The following is a 19,171-nucleotide window of genomic DNA, read 5'->3' as shown; positions in this document are numbered from 1 at the left end:
ACGGTAGGATGGATCAAAAGCATTATTTTTAATATTGCGACACACAATTTTGATTCATTTTACCACAAATGAGTATGTTAAAGTTTGTAGTTTCCCAAATTATTTCTTTTGTTACACTAATGTATGTTGGCTGCTGATAAGCTTTGGCATCCTGAGCTTCTAAATGGTTGAAAATCTCTTTTTAATTTCCCTGTATGATCTAACAATCGTTGAGGCGAAGAGAATAATCAAGACAACCTTAAAAGTAAACCAGGCCAATGCACACACAACAGCAGTGCTTTGAGAGACTGCTTGGATATGTGAGTCCTGTTCTCTCAGCAATTATTTTCACACGTAATACAATAGAGGATAATGACTTCCTAATGTCAGAGATGATGGTGTGTGCTCAACACTGGGACACTTCACTGGCTGCAGGGTTTCTTTATTCTGCAAATTTCAGGACAGAATATTTTGACTGAGTTCTAAAAGTCTTTATTAATCATAGAGAATAAAAACATAAATACCTGGTTATGACTTTTTTTTTTACACAACCAGAACAATTTTATTCCTTCTGTAAGGATATTAGGGGTCACCCTCTGTACATTACATTAGCTACCAATTCCAGTTTCCTTGCCTCATTGTGACATGATATTCTGGATATTGGAGTAAATATAAGTGAATATAAATGTTGAATATCAGGAAACGTTGCGTTGTTTTTTCCCCCCGGTTGGATCATTTGATTGCTAGAAACACAGAAAACAAACAGTTGCAAATGTCAGATAAACTCTTCACACAGAGCAAAATTACAAATTCGCACTTCTTTTTTTAAACTTAGACTTTTAACCCTTGCACTTGAAACTTGCACCCTAATTCTAACCCAAAAGAAAATATCAACCATCTGTGTTCATTTAAATGAAGCTGGTGGACCGAGAGACATTTCATATTTCATACCCTGTGTCCAACATAATAAATACACCTTTTTTTCTCTATTTTTCTCAGCAGCTGTCCAGAGAGAAGTAGAAGGTAAGACAATGCATTATATATAGAGAATAATAATGGCCAGAATTTGTTCTGCGTGACAGTCTTACTTGCAAAGGCTATTTTCACACAGCATCCGTGTATGAGAGTGTGTTCGCTTGTTATCAGGCTATTGTCTGTTTGGACTGCAGTTCTGACATCCAACAAATTAAGCTGAAAAGACATACTGTCATCGGTCACAAGGTCAATGAAGAATAAAGCACTAGGTACGAGGAATGCTCATTATATGTACATATAATCAGCGTGCCCAAGGTGACTCCAGAGTTCTGCAGAGCATGTGGGTGTCGAACAATATGGAGCATCCATATAGCGCACCACAGAGAAATGCTTAGCTTTATTATTTCCAATGTCTGTCTTTTTTTTTCTTCATCTAATCTACAGTTTATTGTCAGGGTTTATTCAGTGATTATGCCCTCATGTGACATTTTGCACAAAGGTCATTTTGTGGAGATATGATGGCATAAATCCTCTGGTATAAACTGACAACAGAAATTATATCGAGGCCTTGACATTCATCAAATTGTCGTATTACTTCTGTAATGGTATTTCTTTCAGCTTTATTTTCTTTAAAAGGCACAGACAACCTTTGGGAAGGAAAAAGAGCTGTTCTAACTTCAACCGACCGCGGTTAAAAGAGACGAGATTATTTTCTAATGAGGTGCACACACTGACTGTGAAAATTAAGACTGAAAGCAAAGTCGGAGATTTGTTTAGTCGGCATCAGAGCGGGGCATCCATCTCCTCCTTAAGGACGGTGAAAGGGCAGCCAACAGGCTCAGGAGAACGGTGGAAAGTTGAACCGAACGTCTGCACATTATAAATCACTGTTGATGTCTCAAAATGCACAGACCAAGAACGCACCTGCTCTCCAAGCTCCTGCGTCCAACACTGACATTTTGGCAACGGAATACACTGAAGATTGCAGAATGCTGTTGTCTTCATGAGCAGTAAGAACAGAACTGGTTCACAAAACATCAGTTTGTCTGGATGACACAATTCACACATCTTTACTTGCAAGTGTAGTGCCTAGTTGGTTATATTTAATTCAAGTTTAATCAAACTTAATGAGAGAGAAGATGATGTGACTCTGCTCACAGAGGAAAAAAAAAAAAACAGCATTATTTAATGACAAGCTGCAAAGAGAGACCAGCAGTTTATTGGATTATGCTCGACGTGGAAACGATCCCAAGTGTGGAATAGAGGAAAACAACAACAGAAAACGAACGCCTCTCCCTCCCCCATCCTTCAAACTACTATGTGTGCTCTCAAACAGTGAGTCTTTTCGTCCCTGCGTCGACAGAAATAGATGAATCTATGCTGTAGCTAAAGCACCTCCCCAACGACAGAAGTGGTAAAACGATGGTAACCCATATACTATACTTGGTTTTTCGTTGTGGGTTTTAAGTGGTGCAGGAATTATCTCTATTTGTTATGGGGAAGGAGCTCCGAGGCAGTGAAAACCTTTTTCACAGCAGGTGAGTCCTCCGACTTGTTCATCCGCGCTATGCAGCACGTGCCCCCCCCCCCCCCCCGTCGATCTGCGTGGACAAAGGCATGGGCCGTGCTCTAATGCCGGAGGAGTGCAGGATCCTGTGGTGTTTTGTGAGCATAAAAAACAGGTCTGTGAATGAGAGATAAGGACGGCCACTTCACAAGGCAGATGTAGAATAAAACCCCTCGAAACGTATTGGAAAACCTCACACAGCTAAGAAATTCCAGATGCAGGTACAGTGCCTGTTTTTTTCTCTTTAGCAGACATTCATGACACTCTAAGAATAAAGGGCTGAAACAGGAAGCTTAAGAATCCTCAATGAAAGGCCTTGACTGTTCCGCGTGGGCTTGCATCACTCAGCAGCAGTGACCTTGGTCCAATCTCTCATTACAACACACTCCATAGTATTGTACTCTTCATGGAAAAATAAATTTTGCGAGTCCTAGTTCTCTTGCAACAGCTCTATGTCTTACATGTCCTCACTAACGGACAGTAATAATCAGTGCATTTGCCTTTTTACTATATTTCTGTAATTAAAGTTCATTAGACTTTAATGTTTTCTGGTTAAAATAATTCCCCAAAGTTCACAGTAACATTAGCCATAATAAAAAAATGGAATTGAAATACATTTTATTTGTATTTTTTATTCCAATCTTATTTGTTTCTATATAATGAATACTTTTAAGAAAGTTAAAAGAGGAATAATACATTGGCATGCCTGTTAACATACCAACACTGAGTTAACAGATCTCGGGTTATAATTGTTGCCACCATAATTTTCTGATGGGTAAATCCACACTGAATCATACATGACTCCGTGTTCAAACCCCCTTTAACTGGCATCACGACACACTGGGATGTTTGAAAAGAGTCAATTTATCACGGCTTTACTCAAGGTCAGCAGATGTGATGGAAAAAGACATCAGCAGGCAGACCAAACTCAGTGCTGTTAAAGAATTGCTCCTCACGACCCCAGTGGTAAAATGATCATTAACTCATCACATCCACAACATAAATCAGACAAAGGAGACATTCCAACCGGAGCTGAATAGAGCTGCTTGCCGTTCGTGCCGTTTTAACAAACTACGGAAATGTTGATCCTTTCAGAGTCAAAAGGATCCCTAAAACAATATTCTAATATTTTGAGGAACGGGATTCCATTTCCTGTGCATACTGTGTTTATTCTAAGGATGATTTTAATTTCAAGTAGAAAACTAGTAGATTATTGGTAGGAATAGCAGTTTATTTTCATCTAGCCAATCCCTTCTCATGGGAAGTCTCTCTTGAGGCCTTGTTATCTCTGCATTCCCGCAGACAGAGATTTGGACGTATTGCTTATCCTGGTGCGATGAGCGAATCCAGTGGGCGGCTGCTCCGACGCTGCAGCAACACCGTCGCTCTTCATCTGCTTGTCTGCAACTCCTTGAATGACCAAAAAAATTTAAAAAAATTAAAGATGATCTTTTTTTGGTTAGGGCAGTTCTGCACTGCCCCGTGTGGGTCAGCATCAGTGTCTATTGGATGCCTTGGATGCATTAGTCAGGCACGTGGGTCAGTTTTCTTACAATCAGAAAATGTGTGGAGTCATCATAGTTGGGAATTCTTTGGGTCAAGGCTATTTTCTGCAGTGCCACAGAAATCATCAAGGTTACACCGGGCAAGCCCCACTTGTTGAAGAGATGGCCTCTGGGTTTGTGTGTGTGTGTGTGTGTGTGTGTGTGTGTGTTTCATCCTATTAGGTGGATAATTGAAAACCTACCTCTGCACTGCCTCACATGAGCAAAGGAAAAAAAAACCAGCAGGAGATTTCACCAGATATTCTCGCTGCCGTCTCAGCTGGTGGTGGTTTTATAGCGTGATGCAGCTGGAATTGTCTCTGTTGCTGGCAATGGTAAACAAGCTTCCCTTTTAGCCCCCCGTTGCTCTTGGCGTATGATAGATGGGCTTTCTTTTTGTGTAGCAGATGGATGGGCATGAGATTTAGAAAACCTAGAGTAGAAGAGGTCAAGAACAGTCATCTCTAGCAGACAGTGGTAAATGAAGGGGAGGACACACCGTTTACACCTTTTGTGTGGACACATTTTGGTCTTTATTTTGGTTGCATGGCTGTAACAAAGGTGCATATCGCAATATAGACTGGATTGCATTTGAATCTCGTCTAAGCAGAGGCTTGGTCGCCGGTCAGTACAATGCCGTGATGGATCAGAAGCCTACATGTTAGAAAAGCAATGACCCTTTCCAAGAGTGATCATGTCCTTTTCACACCAACAGTAGCAGCATGATCAGCTTCTCTCAGTGGAACTTGTGTAGATTTCTACAAACGTTCTGCCCCTTTAGTAATATTTTGTCCAATGATTGAACTGGGAAGGCGTTTTGTGGGATGTGGAGTGCTGATGCACCGATGCCGCGCTGAGAGCTGTTTGTATTGGCAGGCACGGTGGGCCTCTTGCTCAGCAGTGTTTGCATTGTGTCATTCCCATCCTTTTTTTTTTTTTTTTTTTGGCAAGAGAAGCAGGTGAGGTGTGCCATATCATTTCTGGCTGACCCACTGATATATTTGTCTCTTTCCCTTTGTCTGTACATGGAATAGAAGAGACTCAGGCTGGTGGTGCATGCAGAATGAAATCAAATTTTAGCTTTCATGCCGCAGTGTGTGTGTGCAGTCTGACCAGCTGGACTTTTACACACCGTCACCTGCGACTGCTCAGCGATATCAGGTGATTAATAGGTTGCAGTGTGTTTCGAGTTTGCTCTCCTCACAGTTATGGCTGTTTTACCGTAGCTTTTCTTTATGTTTGCTAATATAAAGTGACAGAGAATACTGGAAAGCTCTGCCTGTCTTGTTTGACTAGGCTTTAATGCAGGTCAACATCTGTTTGCGAGCCATTAGAATGAAACGGATAGGTGTGGCAGATTCTTATTGGAATGCCTAATCTGTTACAATCTGATGGTTTTAATTTGACTGCTCAAGCTCTAAACCCATTGAGCTCCATTAAGATGGTCAGTCCTCTGTCAAGCTGAGTGATGGTTGCTATGATTTAGTGGATAAAGCGTCATTTCCACCATGTATAGAACATGTCCGTATAGAGGGTCAAACAGGCGTCTCTCTGGATTTACCTCCTTTCATGCAAATGAGTGTTGAGATGAGCGGCTAAGCCTACAGAGCCCTGATTTATATAGCAGCAGCATTTCTATTAAATTAGGTGATTGCAGGATTAATATCCATGTGGTACATCTCTAACGCTCTTTGCATCCAGTAAACATATAGTGTGTGTTCCATTTAGAAAAAAGCATCTGTGTGAGCAACTACCTGTAAGGGTTGCACCAATCACGATGTTTTTTTTCTCTCCTTGCCTTCCTCCCCTCTCAATCCCTCGAGATGTTTGTCTGTTTTTTGTTTGAGTTCCCCTTTATATTTCATTTTGACCTTTGACATCCGTACCTTCCCCAGGATGTCTGTCACAAACTGCAGTCCAACATTGTGACAATGCTTTTGTTCTCCCAAGCCTCTTTATGAACTTCCTGTTTTTCGTATCCTTTTTTCTGTTCTTTCCCTCAAGGTCTGGCGCACCTGATGTTAAATCGCCAAGGTATGGGGTCTATCGGTTTTGCTTTTCTTTCCCAGCCACCTAATCACAACATTTCCCCTCCCCCCTGAAATCATTTCAGTTAACTGTGCTGCACTAATATCTCCTCTCCTGTTTTTTCATATATTTGCCTATTCGTTTTTTCTTCCTGTCATGTTATGCTCACTACTCACTCAATTCTTGTCCGTCAAACCCTTGTCCTGACCACTGACTGAGCTACTGGAACTTCCACCTTTGACCTCTGCAGTTTTTCGCCAAGGTAAATCATCTATGCTCATCACATCTCCAGTTTGGTTGAATGGTGTTTTCAAAGGTAACCAAGGGTTCAGAAAAGATAAATCTCATACCAAAGGTGTCACATCGATCTTGCATAAAAGACACTGTTAATATCATCAGAAGGAGGAATTTCTTTTCAATCTTTATGTTTGCATTTTTCAAGGCTTTTTACTGAATCTTGACTTTCCTAAAGTTACAAGATAGTGATTATTTCTAGGTTGCAAATAAAATTGCCTTCAAATGAGTTCTGCATTGCATTGGAAAAAAAGGTGTTGAATTTTCATATAGGTGCATACACATGGAAAAACATGTCAAATTAGTGATGGAAGCAGTATTTTTTTACATAGGAGGAGTACACAAGCAGTTAAAGGGGAAAGAAAAAAATATGCATACCAAATTGCTGATTGATAACTGAATGAAGCAATTCTTTGATGTGAAACAACGGAGGAAAAGTATTCATCATCATCGTAATATCACGTAAAACCGCATTAATGCTACAGGGAAAAAAATACTTTATATAAACAGCATCTGTGGCTTTTGACTGGAAGTATTTTACTTTTACTCTTTGTTTTTTGTTTTTTTTGCTACGTGTTGTAAGATTGAAAGCACCATCCTGTCTCCATGGTAATCGGTGTTGTCTTCCAACACAGAGACTTGCCTTTGATGACCCACTCTTGACAGAATAATACACAGCTCAAGTTCTTGCTTTCCTTTGCAACAAATAATATAATGTCAAGAAAATAACTCGGTGCGTTTTTATCTATGACACAACATCCTGCGTGGTTTTCCACTGATTTGACCCCCCCCCCCCTCAAACAATGTGTGTTTGGTTGCTGCTGCAGCTCCTTCATCCCCGTTGAACGGTATCTTTAACTAATTGCTATATTATCATAAATGCTTTAGTGATATACTTCTTAGATAGCTGTGTTTTGTCAACTACAATATTTTATTCTCTTTCCCGTTGAACCTCAATTAGTGATGATGAAGAAAATGGTGTGTGATAGGATGTTGGGTGTTCCCATATATTTTCTCTTGTAGAACTGATAACACTAATATTTAGGTCATTTACAGGCTTAAGTGAACATTTCACAGTGTGATAACAGTAGTTTCTCAGCACTATAAATGGCACCGCTTCAGGCCGTACATGACATTGTAGATTAAAGTCTATATTCTTTGGTTTCTTGCTTTAGGACAAATTAACTCATGTACGTAAGTAATCAGTCTTTAATAAGCCCAACGATAATATTTATTTTAAGACCCTGCTTTTATTGATGGGTGCGGTGACAATGCACGGATTTACAGTATGCCGTCACTGCCTCAGCAATGTTTAACATTGTCTGCTGTACTATCACAATGCAGATCATTTAATTATTGTTTATTTAAGTATTTAATTTGAGCTCCTTATGAAAGCTATATCATTTCCATTTCATGCATCAATAAGAAATAATGTGTAATTGATTGTGTATATTGACAATACAAATTATAATCTCCAAGCACATCGGTGCACTCGCCAGTAGGAACATCTTTATGGGATGCTCAAGAGAGCAGTCTGATTTGATTTGTGTTTATTTTGCCAAACCACATTTCAAAACCTGATCTGCTCTACAGATGTTACTCTCTTGTGTAGAACAAATTATCTTCTGCCAAACATTAATAAATGAACCAAATATGAGTAGAGTATAACTTTATTTATCCCTTAAGGAGGTTCCATCAGGGCAATTAATTTCTCCATCGCACACAGCACAGCGAGGACACAAAAACACAGAAAAAGAACACAGAAAGCACCAGCACATAGAAAGTAGTAAAACACCAAATATATGTGTTTATATATATATATACACACACACACACACACACACACACACACACACACACACACACACACACACACACACACACACACACACACACACACACATATATACATATACAGTATATATGTATTGTATATATGTATTATAAGTACGAAAAGATTCTCTATCAAACAGTAAAAAACACCGTAAATAACGATAAACCAGTGCCCTAAATGTGACACAAAATCAGACACACGCATGTGTTACAAGTTTCAGAAAACAAACACAAAAACCTATCACAACTTCAGACATGGTTGTTGTGTTGAGACTGAGATTTTCTTTTAATTTAAATGAGAGGTCATTTGTTTATCGCTTTATAATGAAGTAATATCACATCACGGTACAGTATATCACTAAAGTGAGTGCACAGATGACAAAGAAATGATAAAATTGACTATTTAATACTTACTCACTTTATCAATTACGTATTTAAAAAGTTTCGCCGACAGTCTTGGAGAGGCTGCATAGAATAGCACAGAAGGCAGCATTATCACATGTCCAACAAGCTGCTCCTCTAAGGACCAGTGACTCTACATGGACCACCACCCTAGAGGAAGCTAATTTCAGCTGCCTTTATCTGTGGCTGAAATTAATTAAAATCACAAAGAAATGATGTCCCGCGAAGCAATGGAAATCCCTGCAGTATAGGCCTAAAGGACTAGTTGCTGCAGCGTCTCCAGAAGCGTTGGCACAATTTTCTGAGAAGTGATAAATATGATCGTAGATACTCATTACTCATTAATTCAAAGAATAAAAGTCGCCAATGGATTGGATGGGCTCAGGGTGAAGAGTCCAGCTGCTGCTCCTCCCTATCAAGAAGAGCAAGCTTAAACCACATCGAGTCTTAATAAAGTGGCACACGCCAGTCCTGCAGATTTGTGTTGTGTAGATATTTATGTGTTTCATTAAGATGTGATGCTGTTTTCAGCAAAATTAATTTTTGACCAACAGCAGCTAAACTGAAACCCATTCATATTGAGCCAACTGTTGTGTTTTAACAGGCTGTCAGAGAATCGTAGTGCTTCTGTTAAAACATGTTTTTGTTTGTTACCTCTGCCAAGAGGTAGATTGATCAGTCTGGCTTGTTTGTCTGTTTGTCTGTCAGCTTGCAGGAAAACACAATGGATTTTCATGAAACCTTTCAAGGACTGAGCATTTAGTGAGGAATGTATTAAATTTCGGAGTAGATCACAATTTATTTTGCTTTGTTAAACATTATGAGAACTATTTTGGGGCTATTTTGATAGTGTGCGTGTCTTTACTGTTGGGATTTGGAGACTTAAGAACTCTACTGTGTACCATTACAGAGTTTTAACAAGTAATTAGCTCTGTATCTAGGAAGGCTCCCACAGTATATAAATCAAATAAAAGTGTTATGCAGACTTGAGGCAATTAGGTGAGACTGCTTGGGTATATAATCCAGACCAGTGTTAAACTGCTGCCTGCGTGTACAAGAACTGCCTGCCCCACCGTAGGATCTGCTGCAACTATCTGACAAACATATTCCCAGAGCAGGAGATGAAGTCAGCACCATGCCATCTGTGCCCTGGGCTTTTTCACCTCTTTGAAATTAATAAGCTGTAATGCTTAAAGTTGATGAGCAATCCACATGTTGGCATTTTTCATGTTGTTGCAGCCACTACTGCTCAGCGTAATGGAGAGGGTGGAACAGGTGCGATAAGTCCAGGTAGAATTAGATCATCTTTTCCCTTTTGATGAAGAAATATCTTTCACCACTGTGTTTGATCTGCACAAGTAGTGGATTTATAGCTTGAGACACGTGCATTAGAGAAACATGGACTGCTAGCTATCTTGACTAATTGTCAAATGGCATCCATGTTGAAACTCCTTCCATATTTTGATGCTGTGAATTTTATTATATTGACCATGGAAGCATTCCAAGGACTCTCTGTTTTGTACCGTGTCATTACGAGGGGATTTCATTTTCTGAAAACATGAAATGAAAAGAAATATATGGCTGGATAATGTATAACATGACAATTTTTTTTGTTGGAATTAGATATTTAGAGTAGTAATCAAATATTAAACTGATTCTACAGAGTGTTTTAGTTGTGCACTGACAGCAGTGTCTCTGATGGTATATTGCTGAGTTAGTACCAAAGTAAAGCTGTCATTTTTTAACAACCCGGTAAAGTTTGCTGTGGACAATGGCCAAAATCATGATGATAAACTGACCTGCTGCTTTCCAACAATCCCTCCAAGACCTTCAAGCAAGCTTTAGGATAATCTGCTGTTATAGGTTTTCATTATGGAAATGATGGAAAGACAAGTGCAGGGTGTGAACCGGATATGTTGTTTATCCTCTTGTGAAAAGGACGGCTCCCTTATGAGACAAATGTTCTTGGAAGATAGATTAATTGGTATCTGAGCCTGTGGGGATGACAACTCAACATGTAAGCACTAATGCTTTGCTAAATTAAGCCACAATACCTCTGGTGTCCCTTTATTGTTTTCTCAACCCTTTTCTTAGTTGCTCAGTTGCTTCAACTCTCAGACTGTTGACTCTGCACCTATAGATTTATATTTCACCTACAACTTTATGACTCTAATGCCAAACTTCTCGTTTTGGCTTAACAATAAAAACCTAACAAGTAACTGTCTGCTCAGTGGTTGAGTAACTACACCGCTCAAACAATAGACATAACTGGGACCACTGATCCTGCTGGCTTAAATTGGCCATGGAGTTCAGGAGCAGGCATTTACTGTACAAGCCAACAGAAGCTTAAGGGACAGCTTATCGCTCTAGCTTGAAACAGCTTGCCCAGTAGCTTCAAGGCTGTGACTTACAAACAGGCTACAGAAGTGGTCTACCCCAGCTAGAAAAGACACATTCATCAGTTCAATAGCTGCGCTTTACGCCTTTGTTTAAGGTACAACTCTTAATTCCCAAGAAAAATTAAGTGTCTGTTCTTATTCTCTATATAATATACAGTATGTGTTTGTTTTTATAGCTGTCGGTCTGTCTTCAGGTCAATGTCAATACATTTTATTATCCTCGCCATAGATATATAAGCTATTGCCAATCCATTACAGAAAATGATAGAACTGTGATTAACAATATGTTGATAATGGCAGACTGTCCCTTCAATAACACAATGATAGAGATGTGGAGCACAACGTTCATCTTTATTTTTTAACTATTTCTCTATATTTTGCTATTCTCTCATATTTCTCACTGTATATTTCTTTTTCTATTTTCTTTCTTTCTTTCTCTATTTTCTTTCTTTTCTTTCTATTTTTTTCTATTTTATTTCTTTATTTCTATTTTATTTCTTTTCTTTCTTTCTCTATTTTCTTTCTCTATTTTCTTTCTTTCTCTGTTTCTATTTTATTTCTCTGTTTATTTCTTTTTCTATTTCTTTCTCTATTTTGTTTCCTATATTTTTTGTCTCCATCTCTTTTCTGTATCACTCTTCATATTCTCGTTACTCTCTACTTTTTCTCTCCGCTCCCTGCTTCCATCTCCATTCTCTCTTTCTCTCTACCTTTAATTGTTATTCATGTATTCATAATGACTGAGTGAAGTGGAATGTTTAGAATCATTTCTGTTAACCAGTGAGCTACACAAAATATTAACCCAACATAATTCCATAAATTTTTAAAAGAGGTACTTCATCCATCCATCTATCCATCCATCAGTCTTCAACACAGAGTGAAGGCCTTGATCCATTTAGCAGGAGTGGCTCATCAAGGAGCTCATTGAACAGCGTCATTATTGCACAGGTGTGCTTTGTTCCTCACAGTAAAAGGCCTCTCTACAATATGCAAGGTGAAAAAAAAAACTTTTATCAGATGCTGCAATTTCGATCTCACCTATTGAGAGCAGAAGCAAATAGAGCATTTTTGTGAACACCAGTCAGTATCAGGTGTCACCATTATTTACCTCACAGTTAGAGTGCAGCATATTTCCTTTGGATGAGGTTCAGAGTGTTGATTGTGGCCCATTAAATGCTGGCCATGCAGGCTTTAGGACTGTATTTCTGTGCATTAAATTGCCACAAACTAAATATACCTACTCATTGTCCGTACCTTATTCAACGTAGATGTGGCGGCCCTGGGTTGGCCTGATTACGGGCGGGTGGCATTTACTGACAAATCCTTGAAAACAACTGAAGCACTGCGGAGGCCTCATGTTAGAAACGTGAACATTTGGGTTAGGGTTAGGTCTGGTGGACACTCCTGCAGTCAGCATTACACACTCACTTAAAACTTGCAACATCTGTGATGTGGTGTTGTTTAGTGTGCAAAAAAACACAACACAATCTAGAGTGGCCTTTTATTGTGACCATTCCACAGCACACCTGTGCAGTAATCACGTTGTTAAATCAGCATCTTGATGTGCAGCACCCATCAGGTGGGATGGATGATCACCATCAAGCACAAGTGCTCACTAACACAGTCGTTTGTGTGCACAGACTTGGACTTCCATCTTTTACTGCAACTCCAAAAAATTAGTGCAAAACCAGATGTGCACCATTTATGATTTTGTTGTGCATATTTGACGCCAGTGGTATACAGATAGTGTTTTTGGTACAGTTTGTGAAACGTAATACCGCTAACAACATAAGAAGAAACAAAAGTCAATAGCAGCCTTCTCCTTGGGACAAATCTAAAACTGCCTTTAAACCAACAGTTTAGATTTTGTACTCATGGTATTTACTGTATAAGTAACACGTTGGCGTCTGAATTAGATGTCTACCAAAGCCTGACATGTTCAAGTTGATATTTGAATAAGAATAAGGCATTGTTGTATACTTTCCTTGTGAATAAATAAGTAAAACCAATAATGTATTTGCCCACCGCGCTAGATTTTTTTACTTTCCTACTCGGTTTGTTGCTCTCAACTCCAGACATTTTATTCCCACTGAAGATATAAATCTTTAAAAATTTATAATCAATAGAAAAAAAAAATTGCTCATTCATTTGGGACTATTTTCAGTCAAGATCTTGTGCGCTTGTGAAAAGTAGGAGCACTGTCATAGTGTATGTGGGATGTACTCAAAATAACCCACTCTGCCCATGTTTATTGTAAGAATGGGATACACCACCCAGTGTGAGGGTGTCACTCATTTATATTTTCATGGAGATCTGTGGGACAGATTAAGAGAAAGTAGAAGGCTTCGGCTTCACAGACTGCTCTTATAAGCAGAATCAGTTCCTCACTTTGTTTTCAACTTACCTGGAATGGAATCGTTTGCTGATAAGTAGAATAGCCTCAGAGAATACAATATGACTATACTATATGAGTCGAACTAGTGAATATAAATTACTGTGCAGCAGAGGAGCAAAACATATTGCTTGGAATGATTATCTAAGATCTTTCTCCACCCCTCGTAGGGCAAGAGGAGTCAGTGGCCACATTCAGAGGCAATGAGTTCTTCAGCTACAACCTGTCCCAGACTCCCATTCAGAGCAGTATGGACGAGATCACTTTGTCCTTCCGCACCCTGCAGAGGAACGGCCTCCTGCTTCACACAGGGAGGTCAGCTGACTACGTCAACCTATCTCTGAGGAACGGCGCTCTGTGGCTGGTCATCAACCTGGGCTCTGGAGCTTTTGAGGCGTTGGTGGAACCTGCAGCAGGGAAGTTCAACGATAATGTCTGGCACGATGTTCGGGTCACACGCAACCGTCGGCAGGTGAGTTTACGTTTTCTGTGGGTAGGCTTCCATGTTTGGTGCTCAGAGGAATGAAAAAATTAATTTAATGTGAAACCTGTAGATTTTGTTTGGCTGTAATTTGAGTGGGAAGCAGAAAAGATCTAAAACTATGCTTGTCAAAGAAACAGGCCACTTTATACCTTCTACTCTAATTGAACATGCACCCTGGGATACATATGAAATATGTTATTATAGTTAGCATATATAAAACACTAAAGCTGTGTTTCTATTGAATGCTTACTATTTCTGTTCTTCATATCCATTTCTTCATGTTCTAATTTAGGTAATAATTTTTTCTTTCATAATCGAGCATCTTGTTTGTGCGGAAGCACAAACAAGATTACGGTATATGAAGGTCTTTTTACCTCATAGAAAAGAAGGCTATACTCATGCGACCTTATCCATCTAATGCATGTACTGGACCACTTCAGTTCAGCTCTAAACAGAACAATTTTTGCTGTATACATTTACAGATTCCGATAAATGCCAAATAAATAAAAAAGAAAAATCATGTGTGTGTAGCCACCAACATAGCCTTGCAGCACCATCAAAGAGGTCATGTGGTGTTGAGCTTTTACATAATGAATACAGCCATTGCATGTGTCTGATGCTGAACTGTACTTTACTCCTGCTGAGCACAACCCTACCCTAAGGTTTCATATTCATTAGTTCTGTCCACTGGATAAAGCACAATACTGAATTCCCCAACTAATTTATTGACTGTCAGGATATGTCTTGTACATTAAATGTTTCCCTGCTGGCAGACTTCTGTGGCTGCAGTTATTCTACAATTAGTGGCCATCATCCAGTGAGTAAAGCTTTTCTTCCCCACAGATAATTAATTACTCATTCTGTAGGTTTATAGCATCTTTCAAAAGCTTTCAGATGTTGTCAGGTGACTTAGTAATTGCTAATTTTGCTTCTTCTGGTGAGTAAACATTAGTTTGAAAGTACTTCCTCATTGATGTGTCTAAAAGCCAACAGACTTTTCCTTGAAGGTTTAACGTAAAGCAGCTGGATTTTAATTTAGGTTTTGAGGTTTGACCTTTCATCCAAGAGGCTGGTGGGAAGTTTCAGATATTTATACTCTTTTGGGGTCACCAATACATGCAAAAACCTCGGGTTTCCGACCACAATTCGTTCCGGAAGGCTGTTTTAATAGCGATTTGTTTGAATTCCATATACATTTTTCCCATTACAAATAATGTAAATTGTCTTAATCCATTCCAAGACGCTAGAAAACTACCTTTTTTCAACATAATGTTATTTCATAATGTCATTTATTTATCAGATTATATAGTAATGAAACATATCAAAGAAATGTAAAAGAAAGAAGCAAACACGAGAAAGAAAGAAAAATAAACATGGACGTAATCAGGTTAGCCTAAAGTACGAGTTACCGTCGTCTTTGGGACAGAAGTTTACCGTAACTCGTACCATAGGCAATGGAACGCACATTAAGTGAAAAATTATTGAATACAGTAAACTAAAATAAAAAGCACATTACCTTCACGTTTTCTGTTGGCCTTTTCTCACGTTCGACTTCCAAATTTTGTTCGACTTCTGAGACCAAAAAATTCCGAATTGTTTGGTCAAATTCCGATTTGTCCGATGTCTAAAGCGTTTGAAAACCAAGGATTGCATGTACATTTACAGTCATTAAAGTTACACATTTACAATTGACTCAAAAGTGTTATTATGTGGGCTGTTACAGTTGTTTGATTCATTTGTAATATCTTTTTTTTTTCATCCCAAATGCTTCTAACAATATTCAGAATCAAGCACTTTCATCGGCAAAAGAAGAACAACTCCTATGCTACAGACATGTTTTGCATTGTTAATAATGAAAGAGTCCTATTGGTGGAAGCTTCATACTGTGTGATAGCACACTGTGTGATAACAACATATCTTGCCTTGTAATACAATTTTGTCTGCTGTTGCAGGCACAAATATTATTACTAATTTGTAGCTTCAATGCCACATATTTATTTGGTTTTGGTTTTTTTTTGTGTGTGTGTGTGTGTGTGTGTGTGTGTGTGTGTGTGTGTGTGTGTGTGTGTGTGTGTGTGTGTGCGCGTGCGTGCGTGCGTGCATGTGTGTGTGTGTCTGAAGTTGTTAACAAGGACTTGCCTACACACCCCCTACAGAACAATGTCTTCGGTTAGGTTGACGGACACCTGGGATAATAATCTTTTTTGTTTCCACCACATCTTGATTCCTGTTCTGCATAAACTCAGTCAGTGTTGCTTGACTGCTGTGGAACAAAGTAATAAGTTTTCTAAAACTTGTTTTTTCTGACATCATACTTCATGCCAATTAGAGCACGAGTTTAGTGTTGCACAGATTTTATTTTTAACATTGGTTTTGTCTGTGCTGCTTCATTCTACCGGTGTACATGCCACAGTGTGCATGTATAGTGAGATAAATTTTGTCAACAAAAAAAAAAAAAACACCCTTGAGCTGCTTTGCAGTGCAATATTTATACCTCAGTCGAGGATTTAAAAAAAAATCTGCAGTCACACTACCGAGTCCAACAAGGTCCCGGTGGATCATTTCTAACACAACATTGAAACTGCAAGTTAAGTTTGCTCCTGAAGGCAAAAGTAGTCCAAGTATTTTTATGCCAAGCAAAATGATCATTTGATGAATGTCCTTGAACTACACAGTAAGTAAATAAATTAGGCATATTTCTCTACGGCGAGCTCGCTCGCTTTGCCTTGTGAAATGTATTTAAGGAATTTCTTTTCTTCGCAGGAAAAAGGAATCACTTTGCATCCAACCCTCAGCAACATAATCTGAACCTGTCACATTAACCTGCACATAAAGTTTCATCTTCCTCCACATCGACTTCCTTATCCCGTCTTCTAGAACTGCAGCAGTCTTGATGCTCATAATGTCACTTATGCTTTCAGTCATGCATTTGATCCCTGTGTAAATTGCTTTCCCCCTAAGATAAGTTACCACGCCGACATGTTGATAGGGAGAACTGAAACTCCCGCTGGAAACATTTTATTAGATCCATTGGTGCCTTTTTTAGGCTAGAACTCTTCCTATTACTAACTCCCTCTCCATCTGTCTTTTACTGTCATGGGTAAACTGGCTGGTGTCCATTCGGTCTCACTTTTTAATGATGTGTCCACCTATTCCTCGGCTGGACAAACTAGCACACAACACACCACCATAAACAAGTACGATTTGCCACTGTTCTAGACAAATAAACAGTCATAAATGCATGTTTTCCCTCAAAGCACCAGCTTTATAAAAACCCGAGAGACATGTGCCAGCCTGGAGATATGGAGGCTGATTCTTATTATGGTGTGTGCCTAGGATTAATAATGTTTTTTTTTGCTCATGCAATTGTTACCTTTAAACAATACATTATCCGCCCAGAGACATATTATAATACTCATAAAGAGTGTTTTAGATGCTCTATGAGGAAAATAGAAAGTAGTTCCCATACATGAGAGGATTTTGGTTTTCTGAAGTTTCTTGGTGTGCCGTAACCCACAGTCAAGCCCCTTTGTCCTCAGTCTAAGCCACTGTCTGAGATGCTTAAGGTTTCACCACAAGGTAGACAGGAATCAATATCTGCCAGTGAGCAGAACGGTGATCCAGGACCGGTTTTTAGACCTGACATCTGAACATACCGTGTCAGATCATTCACGTAGAAAACAAGACACCACATATATCAGAAAGATAGATTCACAAAATAGACTGGGCCTTTGAAAAATCCAATAACATAGCTCTGACATTGTAATTGATTTGCCGTATGCACGCTTACTGAAGCTAGACGACGTTATTTTGAGCATTACGTTGTGAACTTTACCGCTTTTAGCCGCTAAAGTCAAGATCCGTTGGGTGTGATCGTCATGGCGAAGGTGCAGTTGTTATCCGTAGTCAAGTATTAAAATGACTCCAATGAGTAGAAATAATTTTTTTATTATCTGCAGGGCCTGTTTTTCCCTCAATCTGTTATTAAAGCTATTAATCATTAAATTCATCATTAAACATGTATATGATAAAACAAAGTTGTGCATTTATGGTCTGACTGAGACTCATGCATCACGCTTCTCTTCAGTGGCGGATATGGATTTCTGTCTGGCTCGCGGCTCGACCTTCAGCATCTCAAACATTCTTCTCTCCTTCTCATATAAATTGCGCTGATATTTTCAGATATTTCTACTAAGCGCCTCCTTCATCTATCTCCATTATCTTGAGTCATTAGAAGAATTATTCGTGATGTTGAACGTGCCTGTCCTTCCCTTCAATAGATCCGGTCCTTTTTTGATCTCTTTTTGTGACATCAACAGGAAGTGCGATCGCAGCTTCGCTGTCGATGTTCATCACATTTTATTGATTTTTTTTTTTTCACCTACTGCGAGATTGTAAATGGAACTGGTACACCAGTGCGGGCTCACATGCTACTTTAACTGTAAGCTTATTGTCATGGTAACAGGCATATATTTTCTTCTGTTACCATATTCAGCGATTCCTTTTCTTTGTCTGTGTAAAGATGAGATTGATTTCAGCATGGTCTTGGTCTTTTTTGTGCAAATAGTCATGTTGCTCTTCATCTTGAAGTATTTAATCTCTAATCAATGGACTATACCATAATATTTATGTTGATGTGATGCTGACATATCTACATAAGGAATATTTATGGTGCTCTGTCTCCCCTGAAATCTTCCTAATACTGTATATCAGAAACAGGAATCATCTGAGATTAGTAAACCCTTCAAATCTATTCTTGTAATTTCCTCCAAGATCCATTATTAGGGCGAGCTCAACGGGAATCACAGAATCAAGCATGAAATAATGAGGCCAGTTCTTTCTGTTTGACTCAGATCTCTCTATGATTTATTTCCTCTTACCCTTGTCCCTTGCTGGCTCCGCTAGGTGACAATTTTGGTGGATGGGATCCTCACCACCACCGGCTACACCCAAGAGGACTACACCATGCTGGGTTCTGATGATCTCTTTTACATCGGGGGCAGCCAGAACACGGCGGACCTGCCAGGCTCTCCAGTCAGCAACAACTTCGTTGGGTGTCTAAAAGATGTGAGTACATCTTGACCTCGGGTCCCAGTAGACAATTGGAAATACTATCCTAGCCTCATTAGATAGCACTACTGCTTTCTATAAGCAGAGCATGCTCTGCATATAGAAAATCAACCCTCACATTCATATTGATTCTGCTGCTCGAGGATATTTGAAGGAGAAGGATTCACCTGAGAGGCTGCACTCTGCAGCGTGTATACATTTATA

At 39.2% G+C, this 19,171-nt stretch overlaps 1 protein-coding gene across 1 annotated transcript in view; it reads left to right on the top strand.

Annotated features, from left to right (window-relative positions):
* nrxn2a (neurexin 2a) overlaps positions 1 to 19,171 on the top strand; it is a 92,354-nt gene that overhangs the window by 850 nt on the left and 72,333 nt on the right. The window contains exons 2-6 of the mRNA XM_068330453.1: positions 982 to 1,002; positions 6,070 to 6,099; positions 6,344 to 6,355; positions 13,584 to 13,885; positions 18,803 to 18,964. Coding sequence (XP_068186554.1) covers positions 982 to 1,002; positions 6,070 to 6,099; positions 6,344 to 6,355; positions 13,584 to 13,885; positions 18,803 to 18,964 — 527 coding nt within the window. The remainder of the gene's footprint in view (positions 1 to 981; positions 1,003 to 6,069; positions 6,100 to 6,343; positions 6,356 to 13,583; positions 13,886 to 18,802; positions 18,965 to 19,171) is intronic.

The sequence above is a fragment of the Antennarius striatus genome, chromosome 13 (genome assembly GCF_040054535.1).
Source record: "Antennarius striatus isolate MH-2024 chromosome 13, ASM4005453v1, whole genome shotgun sequence".
NCBI classification, from domain to species: Eukaryota; Metazoa; Chordata; class Actinopteri; order Lophiiformes; family Antennariidae; genus Antennarius; species Antennarius striatus.
This window is presented reverse-complemented; position numbering and strand designations above follow the sequence as displayed.